General features: G+C 35.9%; 2 protein-coding genes across 3 annotated transcripts; one reads left to right on the top strand and one right to left on the bottom strand.

The window, feature by feature from the left end:
* The first annotated feature begins 540 nt into the window (after positions 1-540).
* LOC113019205 (uncharacterized) lies at positions 541-5,950 on the top strand. 2 transcript variants are annotated; one of them, XM_080298467.1, is made up of 9 exons: positions 541-607; positions 1,656-1,886; positions 1,971-2,081; positions 2,353-2,643; positions 2,852-2,980; positions 3,217-3,294; positions 3,461-3,514; positions 4,916-4,984; positions 5,408-5,950. In XM_080298467.1, exons 1-9 carry the CDS (start codon positions 571-573, stop codon positions 5,473-5,475), a joined length of 1,068 nt encoding a protein of 355 aa, XP_080154593.1. In that variant the 5' UTR covers positions 541-570; the 3' UTR covers positions 5,476-5,950. The 2 variants fall into 2 exon arrangements, with proteins under 2 accessions (XP_080154593.1, XP_080154592.1); XM_080298466.1 differs by having other exon boundaries at positions 4,916-5,002.
* A 4,258-nt stretch (positions 5,951-10,208) lies between these two features.
* Positions 10,209-18,455, bottom strand: LOC145421295 (uncharacterized). The gene is made up of 7 exons (XM_080291397.1): positions 18,334-18,455; positions 16,579-16,884; positions 15,387-15,653; positions 12,630-12,731; positions 12,470-12,528; positions 12,290-12,364; positions 10,209-10,689 (listed from the first exon to the last, which is right to left on the bottom strand). Exons 1-7 carry the CDS (start codon positions 18,407-18,409, stop codon positions 10,612-10,614), a joined length of 963 nt encoding a protein of 320 aa, XP_080147523.1. The 5' UTR covers positions 18,410-18,455; the 3' UTR covers positions 10,209-10,611.
* Positions 18,456-18,711: the final 256 nt, after the last annotated feature.

The following is an 18,711-nucleotide window of genomic DNA, read 5'->3' as shown; positions in this document are numbered from 1 at the left end:
AGTAGCTAAATCACATCGCGAAGTCTCTGGGTACCTTGGAGAGAGCATCACATTGCCCTCAGGAGTCGACCCATCATGGAGGCTCATCAAAATTGAGTGGTCAATATTCCCCAACATCACTTTGATTGCCACTTATCGCAACAGGAAAATAAACACTGAACGTGTCCCTCAGTACACAGGGAGACTCACTCTTAACACAACATCAGGTGTCATTTATCAGCTTTTTTATTGCAAAGGAATTGCAGTTTTATTTCTTTCTTGATTTGGTTTCAATGCATTTTATTGTATAGGTGACCTAACAATTCACAACTTGAAGCAAAGCGATGCCAGTGAATACACTGTAGAAGTCTTCAACAGCGAGGGTGAAGACTTCTACAGCGAGGGTGAAGACAAAGTACATCAAGTCACAGCAAAACGTAAGTGATGTATAAATAAAAATGTATTAATAATAACAACACACACACATATGAGATGCGCAGATGCGGATGCAGAAAAGAGGAAGAAGTGATGTAGCAAATACAAAAAAATCAGGAAGTCAAAGCACTTTGACTGTGTTTCACGTCAACCACCATGAGACTACCGACCCTATTTATTCTTTTCTTTAAAGGTATGTCCTGTGTACATTATCTGAAGCTATTTATCAGACACAGATTTGCCAGACCTGGAGATTAAATACGTTTTGAAATATTTTTACATTTTGCTTTAAAAATGAGTAACTTCCTGGTTTCTTAGGTAGTAGTGCAAAACTTAACTTTTGAATTAATCGCCTCACATGCTAGACATAAATGATGTAAATGTTACCCTTTAAATTTTAGATTTGTTCCAAGAAAAGTGTGTATAGTGAAATGATTTACTGTTGTACGTATTATAAAAAAGGAGGATGGTTAGCTGGTGTATAAACTTGGCTGCTGTCACATGGCTTCATTTCCGTTTCTCATACAACTTGTTGTTAACTCTTCTGAAAATGAGACCATATATCCATGTGTTTAGTGTTCATTAACATACATTCCTATTGTACAATCTATTAGCTTGACCATTTTTGTGTGATTTTGGAAATGCTTTGATCTTTATCCTGAAAGATTATATATTTTCAATCTGTATTGATATCTACCTTAGCTTACACTTTAAAAAATAATTAATTAATATAAAATGTCAGAAGGAATTCTCTGTCAAGACTGATAGAGTCATTGGGATTATCCGTTTGAACCAAAAAGAAAAATATCTTGAAGTAGGTGTTCGATATTGCCTACTTATTGTTGAAACTACTGCTAATGCTGCACAAAAAACCACCAGAATATCCCAAGAATTTGATTGTTTTCAGTGGGAGAAAACGTTAGATGAACTGAATCAACCTTTTGGGATTTCCTTACCTGAATGATTGATCATCGTGTAATTATGTGACAGATAGCTGTCGTTAGCCATTTTATGAAACTGTCATATTTAGGCTTGAAAAGCAAACAAAATTTTACAATTTCTGTATTTAAAAATTCCAACAAAATAAAATGTAAAAATGTCTAAAGATATCAGAGTAGCGGAGTTTTTGAAGCTTAAAGTCACGAGTATTTATAGAAGTTCTTTTCCTTCCTTCTTTGAGTGTTTAAATCTGAGAGAATATGTACAGTGTTGCTAAATGTGTTTTTGTATTTATTTGACAGCATTACAAGTTGTACAGACAGAAGCAGTAGATAAATCACCTCCAAAAGTCTCTGGGTACCTTGGAGAGAGCATCACATTGCCCTCAGCAGTCGACTCATCGTGGAATCTCACCAGAATTGAGTGGTCAATATTCACCAACTTCACTTTGATTGCCACTTATCGCAATGGGAAAATAAACACTGAACGTGTCCCTCAGTACACAGGGAGACTCACTCTTAACACAACATCAGGTGACATTTATCAGCTTTTTTATTGCAAAGGAATTGTAGTTTTATTTCTTTCTTGATTTAGTTTCAATGCATTTTATTGTATAGGTGACCTAACAATTCACAACTTGAAGCAAAGCGATGCCAGTGAATACACTGTAGAAGTCTTCAACAGTGAGGTTAAACGCAAAACGAATCAGATCAAAATTACGGCAAAACGTAAGTGATGTATAAATAAAACTGTATTAATAATGAAATCCTTTATATTTTGACTTTTTTGTTGTATCATCTCAATCAACCATCTCTTATTTATCTTATTTAAAGATTTGCAGCATTTATGGACTATTACAGACTATTTTGAATGCACCCATGCTGCATAAATATAAAATTTAGCCGTCTACAATCAAATATACTGCTTGGTTTAAATTAAGCTATGCAGGCTTGTCTTTACTTTTTGTGAATTTCTCATTTTTACTCTCCATCCTTGCAGAAAAGCTCCAGCAGCCATCCATCCAGATAGTCACGAGTACATCTGTAGAAAGTGGCTGTTTAATGGTGGTGAACTGCTCTTCTCTGGATGAGGGTGTTAACCTCTCCTGGAGTGTTGAACCAGTCAGTGTGCTCACCATCAACAAGAGTCATCCCAGTGACAGCTCTGCACAGCTTTTTGCATTTGTCAACACCAAAGAGAACTTTGCCAGTTTTACCTGCATCTCCAGCAGAGACACAGAGAGTGTTTCATCCAAACCTGTCACACCAAAGTGTGAGAGTAAGATCTGTGGTAAGTTGTTGAATGGGACACATTCTTTAACATATAAGCACAACATAGGCTGAGATGAAGATTAAACAAAAGATCCTGTATCAGTAACTAGTAGTGGTGTCAATACATCCTTTGCTGGAAGGACTCTAAACTGAAACTAAAACGGACAAACCAGTTGACACAGATAATTCACATATCTGATGATTATGTTTTTGCTTCCTCTGTATAGATTCAAATTGTACGACTCCACCTTCACCCACAACAGAGACACAGTACTGTGCTGGAAAAATTGTTATTTGGGTCTTTGCCACTTTTGGAATATGTGGCATCATATTTTATATGATTTATCGTTATCGAGGTAAGTGGAAAAATAAATCACCTCCAGAAGAAAATGTTTATTCAGTTTCCTCCTCTGTGTGCAGAGCAGTAGAGAGCATTGAAGATAATATGAGGTTAGACCCTCTTTTGGCAACTGTCATGTATTTTAGTATAATTTTCTGACATTGTCTTTTAATGTTATATTCTGCCAACTGAAGACTGGAGACAGGGTAGAAGGAAAACAGGTTTTAATGTCCATCTTTCTTGATGTTACAGTGCAATCATACAGCCCGCAGGGTGACTTGTCATGTATAACTCAGACTGTTGTTACTCTGGTACAACGAAGACGAGGAGGTAATTTCATAACACACTTTACAGCAGATTTAAAACACACATTACCAGAAATATGGCAAAAATGCAAACTGTTCTGATACTGTGAGATCATTGCTGACTAATACAATAGTAGATTATATTTCTTGTTATTTTTTAGTTGAATTTAATGAGAGTGTGTGTTTTCCAGCGCAAAGAAGAACTGACAATCCTGGAGAGGCTTTACAAAACCAGGAAGACCAAGGTGAGCAAATGGGCAAATAGTGAAGTTAGGTGGGAAAACAATGCTTATTTTTTCATAAAATAATTTTACATACATTTCATCAATACTTTCCAATAACACACTTAAAAATGCCATTTGAAACTCTAAACATTTTGATATGAAGAGGAGCAGTTTACATGATTCATATCACTCTAAACAGCTTGAATAGCTCACTGATTCTGATGTTTCGGCGGGTCCGCGCTTTGTGATTAAGCCCTTTTTGCGCTTGATTCTGAAGCTGCAGGTTTTATCTCTCTACAAACTATTTGACTGAACCAGCAGCAAAAGAAGATCCAAACTTCACATAAACATCGTCATGAATTCCGTCTTACTTGTGCTGTTTTGCTTCCACCACGATAAAATCACACTTCATGCACAGCTCTCTCTCTCTCTCTCTCCCTCTCTCTCTCTCTCTCTCACAGTACACTTCAAGAACAGTTTCCTGTCTAAAAATCTGTTTTCTGAATTATTCGCTTGCTTGTTATGCACAAGTCTACCGTTGTTTACAGCGCTGTTGGTGGCTGTTACTTCTAAAAAGAAAGCCTCATTTCTGCAGTTCAATACTGAACAAACTTAAACTTTTTAAAATTATGCAAAATTGCAAAATGCTTGGCTATGTCTCTAATAAAACCTCTGTAACTTTGCTCTGCTTCACTTTAGCAGCATCAGGTAATGTTCATATGTTGATTAATGGTTTTCTTTCGTTTGTGATTTACTGCAGAATATTTTTATAAAATCCCAGGCCAGGAAAATGACCTTCATGTTTTTCTTTGTTTTATCCTCAGCTATTTTGACACAAAGGCATCTGCTGTGATGCTTACACACCTTTGATAAAGTCTCGCAACTGTCAGCTTTCTTTTTATAGATATAAAAATATGGAAATGTACTGATGCATGATCTGAATTATAATATTTCTGAGGCAAAATTTCCCTGATTCAAATCGAATTGAATCGAATCGTAGAGCGAATTGACTTTAAAGACACTTTACCTGAAATATAGCAAAAGTGCAAACTGTTCTGACAATGTGAACTTTTACTTACTTGTTGCCCAAGCAGCATTGCAAACATTAGCTCATATAGGCCAGATAGAGATTATTAGCTAATTTTCAGAACCACTAGTTTGCTGGTATATTGCTAGTTCCCAGTCAAGGAGCAGATGTACTTTATTAATTTAGTTTGTTAAAGATTTCTATTTCAATACTGTTCGAATTGTGCTTCATTGTTTGTTTACAGTACACCTCCAGATCCAGGAGGCAACAAGTGAAAATGATGTTAGCTCTCGATGTCCAGCATCAGCTGGTATTCAACTGAAATTGCTATAAATGAATATGAATCAGTTTAGACAATTTATTAAATTCTATTTCTGTTACATTTACATTTTTAGTGGCAGTTCAAAGACAGACAGAGGAAGAGCAGAAAAGAAATCAAAATGAAGACGGCAACAAAAGAGCAAGTGAGCAAAATGAAACAAGTAAGATTTGACATGCACAAGTATGCGAAATCATTAAGCCGAGTGTTATACTATATATAAATGTGGATCTCCAACCTGCTGTTATAAATATTTATATAAGATTATATGTTCATCATGTTCTAGTTCAACACAAGGAGGAGAACAGAGAGCTCATACATTCTTATATAGTTCTATATTGTGTATTGTGTATTTTGTTGTACAGTTATTTTATTTTCAACTTTAATTTATATATTTTATCTTATTCTCCCAGTTAAATTTACCCTTCATTCTAATTTGTGTTGTACAGTTATTTCATTTTTAACCTTAATTTATATTTTATTCCTTCCTAGTTAAATTTACCCTTTTTAATTTTTCATATTTATTTCCTGTCTTATTCATAGCCTTTTCCTTTTTTGTTTTCTTTAGGTCACGAGCAGTTGTCCAAGCATTTCACTACATATCGTACTGTGTATGACTGTGTACGTGACAAATAAAATTTGAATTTGAATTTGAATTTGAGCTTGAACAAGAGCATGAAGAACAAAGTGAGCAAATGGGCAGATTATGAAGTTAGGTGGAAAACATGCATTCATGGATGCTTTGTACCATGCCAGTACTACATGAAGACTTAAAAATACTAGTGGACATTCTACTCAAAATGCTATTCGTAGGGTGATGTTTTAGTGTCTGTATTGAATAGTGCCACTTTAACTGCTTGACTCCTTCTTTGTCGTTAAGAAACTGCAATAATGTGTGCAAGTTTCTCCTCTTACCTGCTTTGTTGCAAATTGTTTAACTTACTTTGGAAAATGTTGGTCAACATGATTAAGCCTCTGCCTCATGCTATTGAAATCAATAATTTACAAGTTAGAAATGTACAAATGTGGAAAGAGTTGACTACATTTGCAAGCAGCATATTATGCATGTTAATTCCACTCATTGTGTTAAAATAAATATCCATTCACAGCACTTTTTTCCTGTTTAATTATTTCTTGAATTCAAAAACAGTAAAAGCAGCTTATGAATATGTACATAATAATAATAATATGTATATATACAAGAATACTTTCCTATAATTGAAGCAGTGAATGGTAAATCCTAATATTGTTTGCGGTTTAGCATAGAACAAATTAAATCTGGATGTGAAAAATTAAATTATGTACCTAATTTAGCAATGCTCAGTCACATGGTCCCTCATACGTGAATTACCCTTTTACAATTTGCCCAGGGGTGGGCCCATATTTCAAGCACTCTTTAAATGACTCAGTTACCATTTGGGCTACAGACAAAAGGTTCTGGAAAGAAAAGAAGATGAGCTTTGAGGGATATTTTATGTATAGCACGAAGCATTCAAAAGGTACTTGTGCCTGAACACAGACAGAAAAATCAGCTTTGCCAAGATTTTACCACGTGCGCTTAGCATTACAGTAACTCCTCAACCAGTTTGGTCTAGAAATAAAATTCAAATAGTTCGTGAATGACGAGAATTATGATGCAATTTCACAGAATTGAAAATGATAAAATAAATGATGATAAAATAAGTCTAGATGGCCTGTATTATATTTAGGTGATAAAAGTTTAAAGGTAAGTTTCTATTTCAATTTTGTGTAGTTGCTAGCATTCATTACACATTTTTTATACACTGCCCAAATAACCAAGTTCCTTTCTACTTTATTATATGTCATAATAGTTTCAAGAATGTCACAACAGCCTCAACAAGAATTCCTGAATGAGTGCGAAGACATGACTGAAGACAAACGGCAGACAACCATCGTATTCGATTGAATGCATTCTGACATAATCTTCAGGTGATGGACTCAGTATAATGAATACATCAGTTATTTAACTGATAAAGTTAAAAATGAAGTGTCATAACTTAGACATGCTGATCGTTACTCACTATTGTATAGGTGTTCAGGATTCTTAAATTATCTCAAATATAGGTTTGAAGGTAATTATGTGTTTTTTCTGCCTTTTTAAAATATTTCATTATCTCAAATGTAAATCTCTCCCTCTCTATTTTTTGCTATTACATGTACAGATGTAAGCTATAATTACAGCAATCCAGTACTGTCCAGATTATTTCAGCTTACACTGTTTTTTTTTTGTTTGTTTTTTTGTGCTGTGTTCAGTTGTGTTTACTGGTGCTTGGTGCAAAATCAAATTGAATGTTCTTTCTGAATTATTTTCCAAATCAAAATAATTTTACCACATGAAAATTTGCATTCTTATATGTTAATTTTAAATGAGTTCACATAAACTCAGGTATATTTGTTTTGGATCATATAATATAATACATTTGTAAATAAATGCACAACCTTAAATACCGTAAATGAGAAACATCCCTCTATTTATAGGTTTGTCGTGTTGGACCAGTGTCAGGATGGTCAAAATCATGTATTAATTTCTATTTGATTCTGTTGGATTTTCTTTACTTTGAAGTTGTACATATGATGGTAACCGATCCCCGAAAGTCAGTTGCAAATTGGTCACAATGCCTTACTACTTCCAGTTTTATTACTTTAATCCTTTAATTCTGCAAAATAGAGTTGTGTGTATATTGTGTGCTTCACTCCATGGCACTACAATGTTGACTCTTACACTAAGTTGGATCACCAAGTGACAGTGGGAGGAAGACTAGTAGCAGAGCCCTTGAGTAAGCAAGAGTCATGTCAGTGGGTGTTCAGAATTCAGGTTGTCACCAGGGCTGGACTGGGACAAAAAAATCAGCCCGGGCATTTTGCCTAGAGACCGGCCCACCAGGTATTATAGGAAAAACCATAAAGCCTTTGAATGAAAACAAACTTTGTTGTGACAGTGATGTACACTGTCTTGTTGGTACATATGTATCAATCTAATAAACTTAAACCTACACCATCCTCCCTATTCTGGTATTCTAAACAGTACTTAGCCAAAACCCAAAGACTGCTTGGTTGAGTTAACCTCCTGAACTATCTACAACATATGGTGGAAACCTGAAATTAAGACAGAGAGGACTAGAGGTGAGACATGACCATTACTGAATATTAAAAATAATAAATGACAGATTTAGTGATATTTTCATAAACTATTTATTTACCACATCAATAAACAGCATGGCAGGGCAAAATATTTTTTCTAACATGGCAACCTTTTAAAAGTGAAAGGAGACAGAAAGACAGGTGAGCAAGAATAAAACTTAACTGACTTTTTGATGGCATTTTACACAAAGTACTAGTACAGTATCTAGAAAATGTGGGAAAATACTGGCATCATGTACAGTAATTTCTTCTGAAGAAATTATGTTAGGACCCTGAAAAAAACTTGCTATGTACAATAATGGATTTCTATACATTTGACATCAGATGAAAACTTTGGTTGTAAGATTCGGATAATTATTTGTTAAAAGCTAGAAATTTTAAATGAGAATAAGAAAGAAAAGTATTTCTTTGTGCCCCCCTTTCCCTGTTAATGTCCTACCTGGCCCCATGGCAAAACTTTGCTAGACCCGCCCCTGCACAGTTACCAGCTGTCAGCTACATAAAAAAGGATCCTGGTGTAAGTTGTCTCTCAGAAACAGTTCATAGCTTTCCTTCAACTCATTCATGTCACCTAAAAGGCAAACCTGTTTCTCCATCACCTGTTCAGCTCTGATGATTCAGTAAGAACATCTCCTGGTTTCATCTTCATGTTTCCCTCTCACCAGATAACCAAACCGATATCATGACCAGCAGCTTTACAGCTGTGGCTCCAACAAACATCAGCTGATACTAGAAAGCAATACTAGATAAATTCTAACAACAGCTTATCAAGTTTAAAGGCGCTTCTGCTGTTTAATGCGACCTCCGCTAGTTTCCTCTTTCTGGCGCAAAGCGGGAGATAAACAAGCAAGAGAGACGGGACTTGCGGCAGAAATGCTGATCAGCTGATCATTGATCAGTTTCATGATTGAAGTAGCAGCAGGAGAGGGAGGGGGGAGAATGAGAGAAGAAGAGGCAGCTGACAGCGTAAAGACACAGAATAACTCCAGCTTTTTGTCTTTTTTTCTATTGTTTCTGAAGTACGGGACAAATCCCGTTTATTTTCAGCTCAATACGAAACACGTAATATTAACTCTGAATACCAGAGGATTCCGTTTTTTACTGGACGGATGGCAACTCTACTAACTAACCATATGAATAAAATAAAGTTCACCAGTAACATCATATCACCCACCCAACTGTATAGAAACTCCATCATGCTAGCTAGTACACAGTACGAGTCAGCACAACGAAAATAAACTCCACCTAAACTAAGGACCTGCAGTTCAAAAAAGCGCCCCTTCGACAGCCAAACCCATCTGTCCTCTGATTGGATAGTTAAATTTGTGATTGACATGACATTGGCCAATCAGATGAAAGGAAGAAAAATAGGGTCAAAATCCGTACTTGTAACTTGAAGAGTTTCACATGTTTTTTTTTTGGCTAAGTCCACACACAAATTCTTTTTATACATACAAATCCTGATTTACAAGTACAAAACTGATTTACAAGTACAAAATATTTATGACCACAATTTGAGCCCATGTTGCTCTGCTAACATTGTCTTTAACTTGCTTTTTTTTTTTTTTTTTTTACAGCACCTAAATCTCCTAATGTAGACACTAACAAAACATTAGGCTTGCATTGTATGGCACAACTTAATTTTTTCTTGGTGTACTGATAGCATGGAGTTTTATTTTTAAACATCTTCCCTTTAAAAAGTGCATCTCAGTCTTTTGTGCTGTTATATCTCTGCGGTGTGGCTAGTATGTATTGCTAACTTTTGGAACTATTGTGAGGCTCCATCTTCCACCACTGTTCTAAATAAATGGTCCATTGGAGTGATTGGAGATGATGCGACTCTTCCATCCAACGGCTTTGACAAACAGAATATAACAGTTTGTTGTGATTGGCTGATGGAGAGTCTGGGACAGAATCAGAATCAGAATCAGAATACTTTATTGATCCCTGGGGGAAATTATTTTTTGTTACAGTGCTCCATTTTAAACCAACATTAAGACAAGACAGACAATACGCAATACAGACAATACAGGCAGCACAATTAAGGACTATGCTATGAAGGGGCTTTAACCCTGAGTTAATGAGGATTGTCATGGTTCAAAAACTCTAATTCTGTGTTAACTATCACTTTGTTGGTTAAGATGTCTGTTGATTCAGTGTTTGGGACTGACAATAATTGTAGTAGAATGAGCACTGCATACTATGACTGTGCAGGTAGTTTTTATAACAATAAAAAAAAATACTGGTAGAACTATTGTCAACAAAATAATTATTAACAAAATAATTTACAGTCACATTAATGCAATTAAGTGTATCAGAAGAAAAAAATCATAATATACTCTGTAATTTACATAATTTACACGTTAATGAATTTCCTCATATAGCTTACAACGTCAATAAAAAAAAAGAGACACTTTCTCCAGTATTATAATAATAATATTATAAAAGTCACAGACTAAATGTAGTAAACAAATGTTTCCTCTTTTGTTTTCATATTAACCTTGTATTTTCTCATTCTGCTCATTTTATAAATTGTTGTTAAAAGCAAAATGTTAAACTTCACCTTTTTTATGTTTACACAAAAAATGGACAAAGGAAACTGTACACCAACTAGGAAACATCTTGGTAGGGGGACACTGAAACCTTCCTCACACGATTAAGCTGGATCTTGTCGTAGATGGTCTGAGGCTGTAAGTGTGAAAAAAAGACATCAAATCCACAGTTACTTGGTCTGTTTTAACATTAACCAGGATTTACAAAAAGTGAAGTATAAAAAGTGGAGTACTAAATATTGAGCACAAGGTAGGGAAAAGTATACTGTAGCGACTAGAGATGGCACGATACCACTTTTTTATGTCCGATACCGATACCGATATCATAAATTTGGATATCTGCCGATACCGATATGAATCCGATATAGTGTTTTTTAATCAACAAAACTGTTTTTTAAAATATCTTGCTGCATTTTGCAAGTCTGCAAGTTCATACTCAAGTTTAAAACAACAACTACACTAAAGCTATTCTGTTATACCTGTATACAAAAAAAATATTTCATAGTTCAGCAATACTGATCAATCTAATAAACTTAGACCTACACCATCCTCCCTATTCTGGTATTTTAAAGAGTACTTAGCGTAAATATTAAGCAACCTAACTAATAGGGTTCCAACTCCCAGCAACAACATAAATAAATAAAAAATAGGGAACCACCCCTCACGCGCCACCTCATGATGCTTAATCAACGTAATCAACCTTAATTTGATGCAGTGTGAAAAAAAATGCACAGAAATCAATTATTTTTCAAGAAATATTAAATAGATTCAACATCTTTCTTCAACAAAATTGCAGACTGCACAGATGGTACCTTCCCAAAGGAAAAAGTACTATAGCTTACTAGGGTATATATATTAGACTTAATAGTCACTATATACAGTAATTGACTTCTATTCATTTTACATCAAATTAAAACTTTGGGTGTCAGATAATTATTTATTAAAAGCTCGACATTTTAAATGAGAATAAGAAAGAAAAGTCTGTCTTTGTGCCCCCTTTTCCCAGTTAATGCCCTATCGGCCCCCCTGGCTAAACTTTGCTAGATCCGCCCCTGCACAGTTACAGCCGTCAGCTACGTAGAAAAAGATCCTGGTGTAGAAAGTAATATTAAATAAATTCTAACAACAGCTTATCAAGCTTAAACGTGCTGCTGTTGTTCAGCCGCTGGTTTCCTCTTTCTGGTGCAAAGTGGACCAAAAACAAACAAGAGAGACGGACTCGCGACAGAAAAGCCGATCAGCTGATCAGTTTCACGATTGAAGTAGCAGCCGGAGAGCAAGAGGCAGTCACTCGTTAAGCTTAACGTGGGAATGCTTTACAAACATTCAGAGCTGGACTTACACACTTGCTTTACTTTACTTTACTTCTCTCGGGGATAACTTTGTCGGAGATGAAATGCCGGGTTGCTAGCGAAGCTCCAAATGCTATCCAGACCACCGACAGGTCCCGCATGCCACAGCCGCTCTATCACGTGATGCATACTGCTCCGACGTGCTAACGTTCTGAGGTGAGTTACGGCGTGTTGCAAGTTTTGTGAGGTGCTTTCGTGATATTTAATGGATCGGATTACATTTTTTATTTTTCTCCGATATCCGATCCAGTAATTTAGGTCAGTATCGGACCGATACTGATACGTAATATCGGATCAGTCCATCTCTAGTAGCGACCTGACATTATTTCTCCAAAAGATATCAATTTAGTCTTACAAGAATCTCAAACAAAGTTTTGCTCTTACCCCAGGTTTAACTGCTGGGACTCTGTTATCGATGGTTTCGTACACCGAGCAAGGCTGCATGGTAGATGAAGTCCCCTGAGAGTGGACAGAGACAAGTAAAATCATTGAAAGTAAAACTTTTAGGAAACACATAATTTTCCTAACAAAACTTATGTCTGCAAAGTGTATGAGCATACTTACGTCATCATTTGTAAGCTCACCAATATCAGCATACACAGTGAGGTCATTTGTGTCACTTCCTGGTTACAAATGGAAAACCTCAGATAAACTATTAAAATATGGCACTATTGATGTTATTTTAATGTTAGCTAAAAAATGGACACAATCAAGAGTTTCTTACCAACTTGTTTTTTTCTGCAGCAACAAACTCCCACTATAATGGCTATAGTGACAAGAATCAAACATCCACCAGCTATGCCCATGAAAAGGAAAATGTATTTTCCTGCAAATTATGACATTGTTTACATTAGGAACATGCTAGGATTAAATGAACATAACCAAAATAATGCCAAGAAAACATATGCAGATATGTAGTTTTTACAAGTTGAATGAAAATTTTAACTTCAAAATTTAACCCTATATGCAACATCAACACCTACAGCGATGTGCAAAGGTCCAGAACCGTCTCTCATTTCTTTATATTTTGCTTCCAAGGAACCAGACTTTCCAGCATTTTTTAAATTGGACTTGAGCAACAATTACTACGAGTTTCTGGTAAAGACAAAAAGGTCTTTTGAAGTTTTACTTTGGACACTGGCTGCGTTTTTAAGTCCAAGATACCTAACTCAAGGCGATAACCCTGTGTTGTGTCAACACATAACTAAAAATACATAACGACAACAGCCGATTTTACATTGCACCTCTAGAGTCTTTGGGCCAGCAACCTGTTGAAAAATATACTATTTGTTCACATTTCTTTGGTTTAATACATGAAAAAAAAAATCCAAAGAATGACACGTTTTGACAAACAAAAAAGTATTTTTGCACCAACAAGGTCATTTTCAAAGAGCTATTAGCTGAACAGTTGTTTATATCTCAGCATGGTGTGCAATGTGTCCTTAAAAAACTGAGGAAACTGGACAAGTGGAGGACACAGGACTGATTAGTCTCTATCATGGTTCGGAGCTGCAATTGATAGAATTAAGAACACAGAAAAGTCTAGAGAACTAGTGATGAAGCCCAATTAAAGAAATACAAGGTAGCTTGCCTAGGAGAAATCAGGCTGTGTAGAAAAATACAGGTGCTGATACCCAATGTTGATGTTAACTCTGTTTTTGCCTTATATAGTGCATTTATGTATTAAATATTTATGTTTAGAAATGCTTCAAAAAGTTACTGCACGTTTCCTATTTTCTTTGCAAAATATACAGAAATGAGGGGTGAGTCAAGACATTTGCACAATCGTATGTAAACTATTTATCCTGCTATATCATTTCACAGATTTACAATATCCATGGTCATGTTTGATCTGAGGATTGCATCAATATACAGGGAGTGCAGAATTATTAGGCAAATGAGTATTTTGTCCACATCATCCTCTTCATGCATGTTGTCTTACTCCAAGCTGTATAGGCTCGAAAGCCTACTACCAATTAAGCATATTAGGTGATGTACATCTCTGTAATGAGAAGGGGTGTGGTCTAATGACATCAACACCCTATATCAGGTGTGCATAATTATTAGGCAACGTTCTTTCCTTTGGCAAAATGGGTCAAAAGAAGGACTTGACAGGCTCAGAAAAGTCAAAAATAGTGAGATATCTTGCAGAGGGATGCAGCAGTCTCAAAATTGCAAAGCTTCTGAAGCGTGATCATCGAACAATCAAGCGTCTCATTCAAAATAGTCAACAGGGTCGCAAGAAGCTTGTGGAAAAACCAAGGCGCAAAATAACTGCCCATGAACTGAGAAAAGTCAAGCGTGCAGCTGCCAAGATGCCACTTGCCACCAGTTTGGCCATATTTCAGAGCTGCAACATCACTGGAGTGCCCAAAAGCACAAGGTGTGCAATACTCAGAGACATGGCCAAGGTAAGAAAGGCTGAAAGACGACCACCACTGAACAAGACACACAAGCTGAAACGTCAAGACTGGGCCAAGAAATATCTCAAGACTGATTTTTCTAAGGTTTTATGGACTGATGAAATGAGAGTGAGTCTTGATGGGCCAGATGGATGGGCCCGTGGCTGGATTGGTAAAGGGCAGAGAGCTCCAGTCCGACTCAGACGCCAGCAAGGTGGAGGTGGAGTACTGGTTTGGGCTGGTATCATCAAAGATGAGCTTGTGGGGCCTTTTCGGGTTGAGGATGGAGTCAAGCTCAACTCCCAGTCCTACTGCCAGTTTCTGGAAGACACCTTCTTCAAGCAGTGGTACAGGAAGAAGTCTGCATCCTTCAAGAAAAACATGATTTCCATGCAGGACAATGCTCCATCACACGCCTCCAAGTACTCCACAGCGTGGCTGGCAAGAAAGGGTATAAAAGAAGAAAAACTAATGACATGGCCTCCTTGTTCACCTGATCTGAACCCCATTGAGAACCTGTGGTCCATCATCAAATGTGAGATTTACAAGGAGGGAAAACAGTACACCTCTCTGAACAGTGTCTGGGAGGCTGTGGTTGCTGCTGCACGCAATGTTGATGGTGAACAGATCAAAACACTGACAGAATCCATGGATGGCAGGCTTTTGAGTGTCCTTGCAGAGAAAGGTGGCTATGTTGGTCTCTGATTTGTTTTTGAATGTCAGAAATGTATATTTGTGAATGTGGAGATGTTATATTGGTTTCACTGGTAAAAATAAATAATTGAAATGGGTATATATTTGTTTTTTGTTAAGTTGCCTAATAATTATGCACAGTAATAGTCACCTGCACACACAGATATCCCCCTAAAATAGCTAAAAGTAAAAACAAACTAAAAACTACTTCCAAAAACATTCAGCTTTGATATTAATGAGTTTTTTGGGTTCATTGAGAACATGGTTGTTGTTCAATAATAAAATTATTCCTCAAAAATACAACTTGCCTAATAATTCTGCACTCCCTGTATTGTAGATAGACTTTATAACGACTTGTTATATGTCCTACACCTGTTGGACACTACCTGGTTCTTGTTGTGTGTCTTTGCTGCACTTCACTGTTTTAAATGCAGACTTCTCACTGACATGATTGGAAACTGTGCAGGTGACATTGGTCTCTCCATCCTGCTCCCTGATGATGTATTGTTGCCTGGGACCAGTTAGTGTTTGTTTTCCTACAGTCCAGTTGTAGCTGACATCACCAGTTGTGCTGCACTCCAGCAGAACTTTACATGATTCATTTAAGGGAATCCAGGTAGAACTGATTTTTATGTCAGGCTTAGCTATGGGCTCTAATGAGAAAACAGAAGGAGAGAGAGTCTGTGTCAGTTCACTTTTTGCTTCAGAGCTTAAAGTATATGTGGAGTTCTGAAAATGTATTATATAAAACTAATAATATATATAACTAACATTACAACGACAAATTCAGATAAGTACTGCTTTGCCAGTTGGTCACATCTGGTCTAAAAAAATGCAAAAAAAAAAAGCTCAAAAACAAACCAAATTGTATAAACTAAATGCTTTAAAGATATATTCTATTCCAAGTTAATTACCATACCAGCTTTATTTATAAAGCACTTTAACATTAAGATCCTAAAATGTACAGGTAGCCAGTGGAGTGAAATTAAATGGCATTAATAAGCTCAGACTTTTTTCTTCCAGTTAAAAGACGCACTGGAGCATTTTGCACAACCTTCAGATGCCTAATGGACGCATCACTAGCATCACAATAAAGGACATTGACAAGATTAAAGTCAAATCAAGAACAATGATGGGTGAGGGTTATGATGAGCAAAAACAAGTAGGATTTGCTATTTGAGCAAATATCTAAATGATTTCATCTTCATCTTAATTTTCAAGTTACTAAAAAATCTGGGAAAGACACAATAACAGATGTGCAGTAAAAAGAACAACAACAAAAAACTGAGGTTGATTAACCATTACAAACTGTTGCATTGTATTTCACACAGATTAGTATCAATAAACAGATATGTAGATATAAAGTTCAAAATATAAAATAAAGTCATTTAATTAGTATTTTACACAATACGTATTCAACATTAACACATTAAGGTGACTGTGAAAGCACAGAAAACACAAGTTAATCAATAAAGTAATCAAGAGGAAAGAAAATTTAAAAAAGAGCTACTGGGGTTTCTTTTCATTAGGATGCTTTTAGAATTAAAACAAACAAGCAAAAAAAAAAATGTCTCTTACCGTGAACTTGCAGAGTGATGATGACTGAAGGCCTTTGCTTATCATTCACCTCTGAGACAAAAGTGAAATCACCAGAATCTTGAAGAGTCAGTTTTGTCACTGTTAAATTAAAGTCTGTGAGGTTCAGCTCTGATCTGTTCTTAAATGGAGAGTCTTTAGAAACACCCACATATTTGTCTGCAACTGGTATTCCTCCATATCTCCATGCTGCTGCAGTCACTCCTTCAGTTGGTAAGCCTGACGAAAGCTCCACAGTATCGCCAACGTTTTTATGAATGACGCGTTTTCCACTGGAAGTCTCCACATCTGAAAAACATACAAACAACTGAGTATGATCTTCATGAAAGTTCAAAGTTCATTCAGTTAGTGAGAAAAAAAAGACCAAATTGCCTGCAACCATATCCTCTAGCTTTTGTATGAAAACTGTGATTGCTAATGCAAATATAAGACTGAAGACAATTGACATTTATGATATAAGTGACCTTGCAAAGCTAAAATTTAAATATGGCAAAAATAATTACATATGATTGCTCCATAGATGTTTCTAGGTTGTACTTTCTCTATGGACAAACAAAAAGTATTTATTTTGTAATTTTAGGATAACTAGAGCAGTGCATGAATAAAAAATGAATAAAAAACAAAAATAAATACTCAACGAAAAAACCAACTGAAGGAATCTAAAGGCAGTTGTTCATTAGTATTATTATCATTTATAGCAATAATCAATACTTTAACTCAACAATAGTCTGTGTGATTACAAAAAATGCTGCATTTTGATAAAAAAGAAAATGCTGCAAATTTGTGGGCAAAGGTTACAACTGCCCTCTGTGTTGTGAGCTCATCACTTTCGGCCAGTGCTGCAACTGGTGGAGAGCACTCAGGAAATGCTGCTGTTGCTAGTGTCATGTCTGACTCACAGGTTTTTCCATTTTGCTATACTGAGTTTATTTGTCCTTTCTAGTCACTACATGTTTTTTATGTATTTTTCTTTTCTTTTGTTTTTGTTTCTAAATAGAAGAGAATCAACACATAGATCAATTTATGTCTGTACAAAAGACTTCTGAAATGTGTCCACGCCCCCATTTCAGTCAGATCAATTACTGCGTAGAACTGTACTGTATGAGATGTTATGCATAAGCATAAGAAGTATACAATAGAAAAATAAAACTTGCATTTTATACTTGAAAATACCTAAAAAATACAAAATAAAAAAATCAGGAAGCAACAGAAACAGAAATGATGATCAGTCCTTGAGTTTCTACATTTAGATTTCTAAACAGATGCAAGAGGAAATCTGAAGTAGCAAAGATGCAAACCAAACTGCCAATTTAGAAATACAAGATGTAACATGGTCAATGTTGATTAAGTTATAAATCCTCAAGTAGGGAGAACAAATTTTTAACATAACACAAGAACATGAGACTTAATCGGGAGAAACTACTGCTCTTAGAATATTTAGGTGTTGAAAAACATTTAAATTTTTAGTTATTTATTTTTTATATAAAGTTCACAAGTTCACATGATATTATAGCTTTAAAGTCGCCGCTACATTTTGTAACACCAGGTTTAGAAACTCACAAGAAAAATACACTGCAAGCCTCTTCCAAGGAAGACACGTCACTTCTCAAGAGTTGAAGCACTTCTGATGTACTAACTAAGCATGTATCAGAGTTTATGAAGCAAACAAATACAACACATTAGTATTGTATTTGTGACACACATCTGAGAAAGATCTGAAAGCACAGGTGTACTTACAGTAGAAGCAGACCCAGAGAAGTAGCACAATGCTCTTAACGAAGTAGCTACGATAACAAAGTCGACCACCAAACATCGCTGTGGGGAGAGGAACAACGTCTGTTTCCTCTTCTTGTCTGTCAAACTGTGGCTTCACAAGTAAGTGCAGAGAAAAAACTGAGAGGGTGGAGAGTGGGGGGAGGTTTCAATCAACACAGAAGCAGAACAAGCGGTCATAAACTTGCATGATATGCAGCAAGATTAATGTAGGCACGCTATTTAAAATCCATTAAAACACATTAAAACTAAATTAAACTTAGTTAAAAAAAAGATATTTGAGAGGATTTTCTAAGACACTGTTGGGAACAGTTAAGATGGACAACAGCATTGCCTATTTTT

This window comes from Astatotilapia calliptera, chromosome 3 (genome assembly GCF_964374335.1).
Source record: "Astatotilapia calliptera chromosome 3, fAstCal68.1, whole genome shotgun sequence".
Taxonomy (NCBI): Eukaryota; Metazoa; Chordata; class Actinopteri; order Cichliformes; family Cichlidae; genus Astatotilapia; species Astatotilapia calliptera.
Note: the sequence above shows the minus strand (reverse complement) of the source record. Positions and strands in the feature narration are given on the sequence as shown.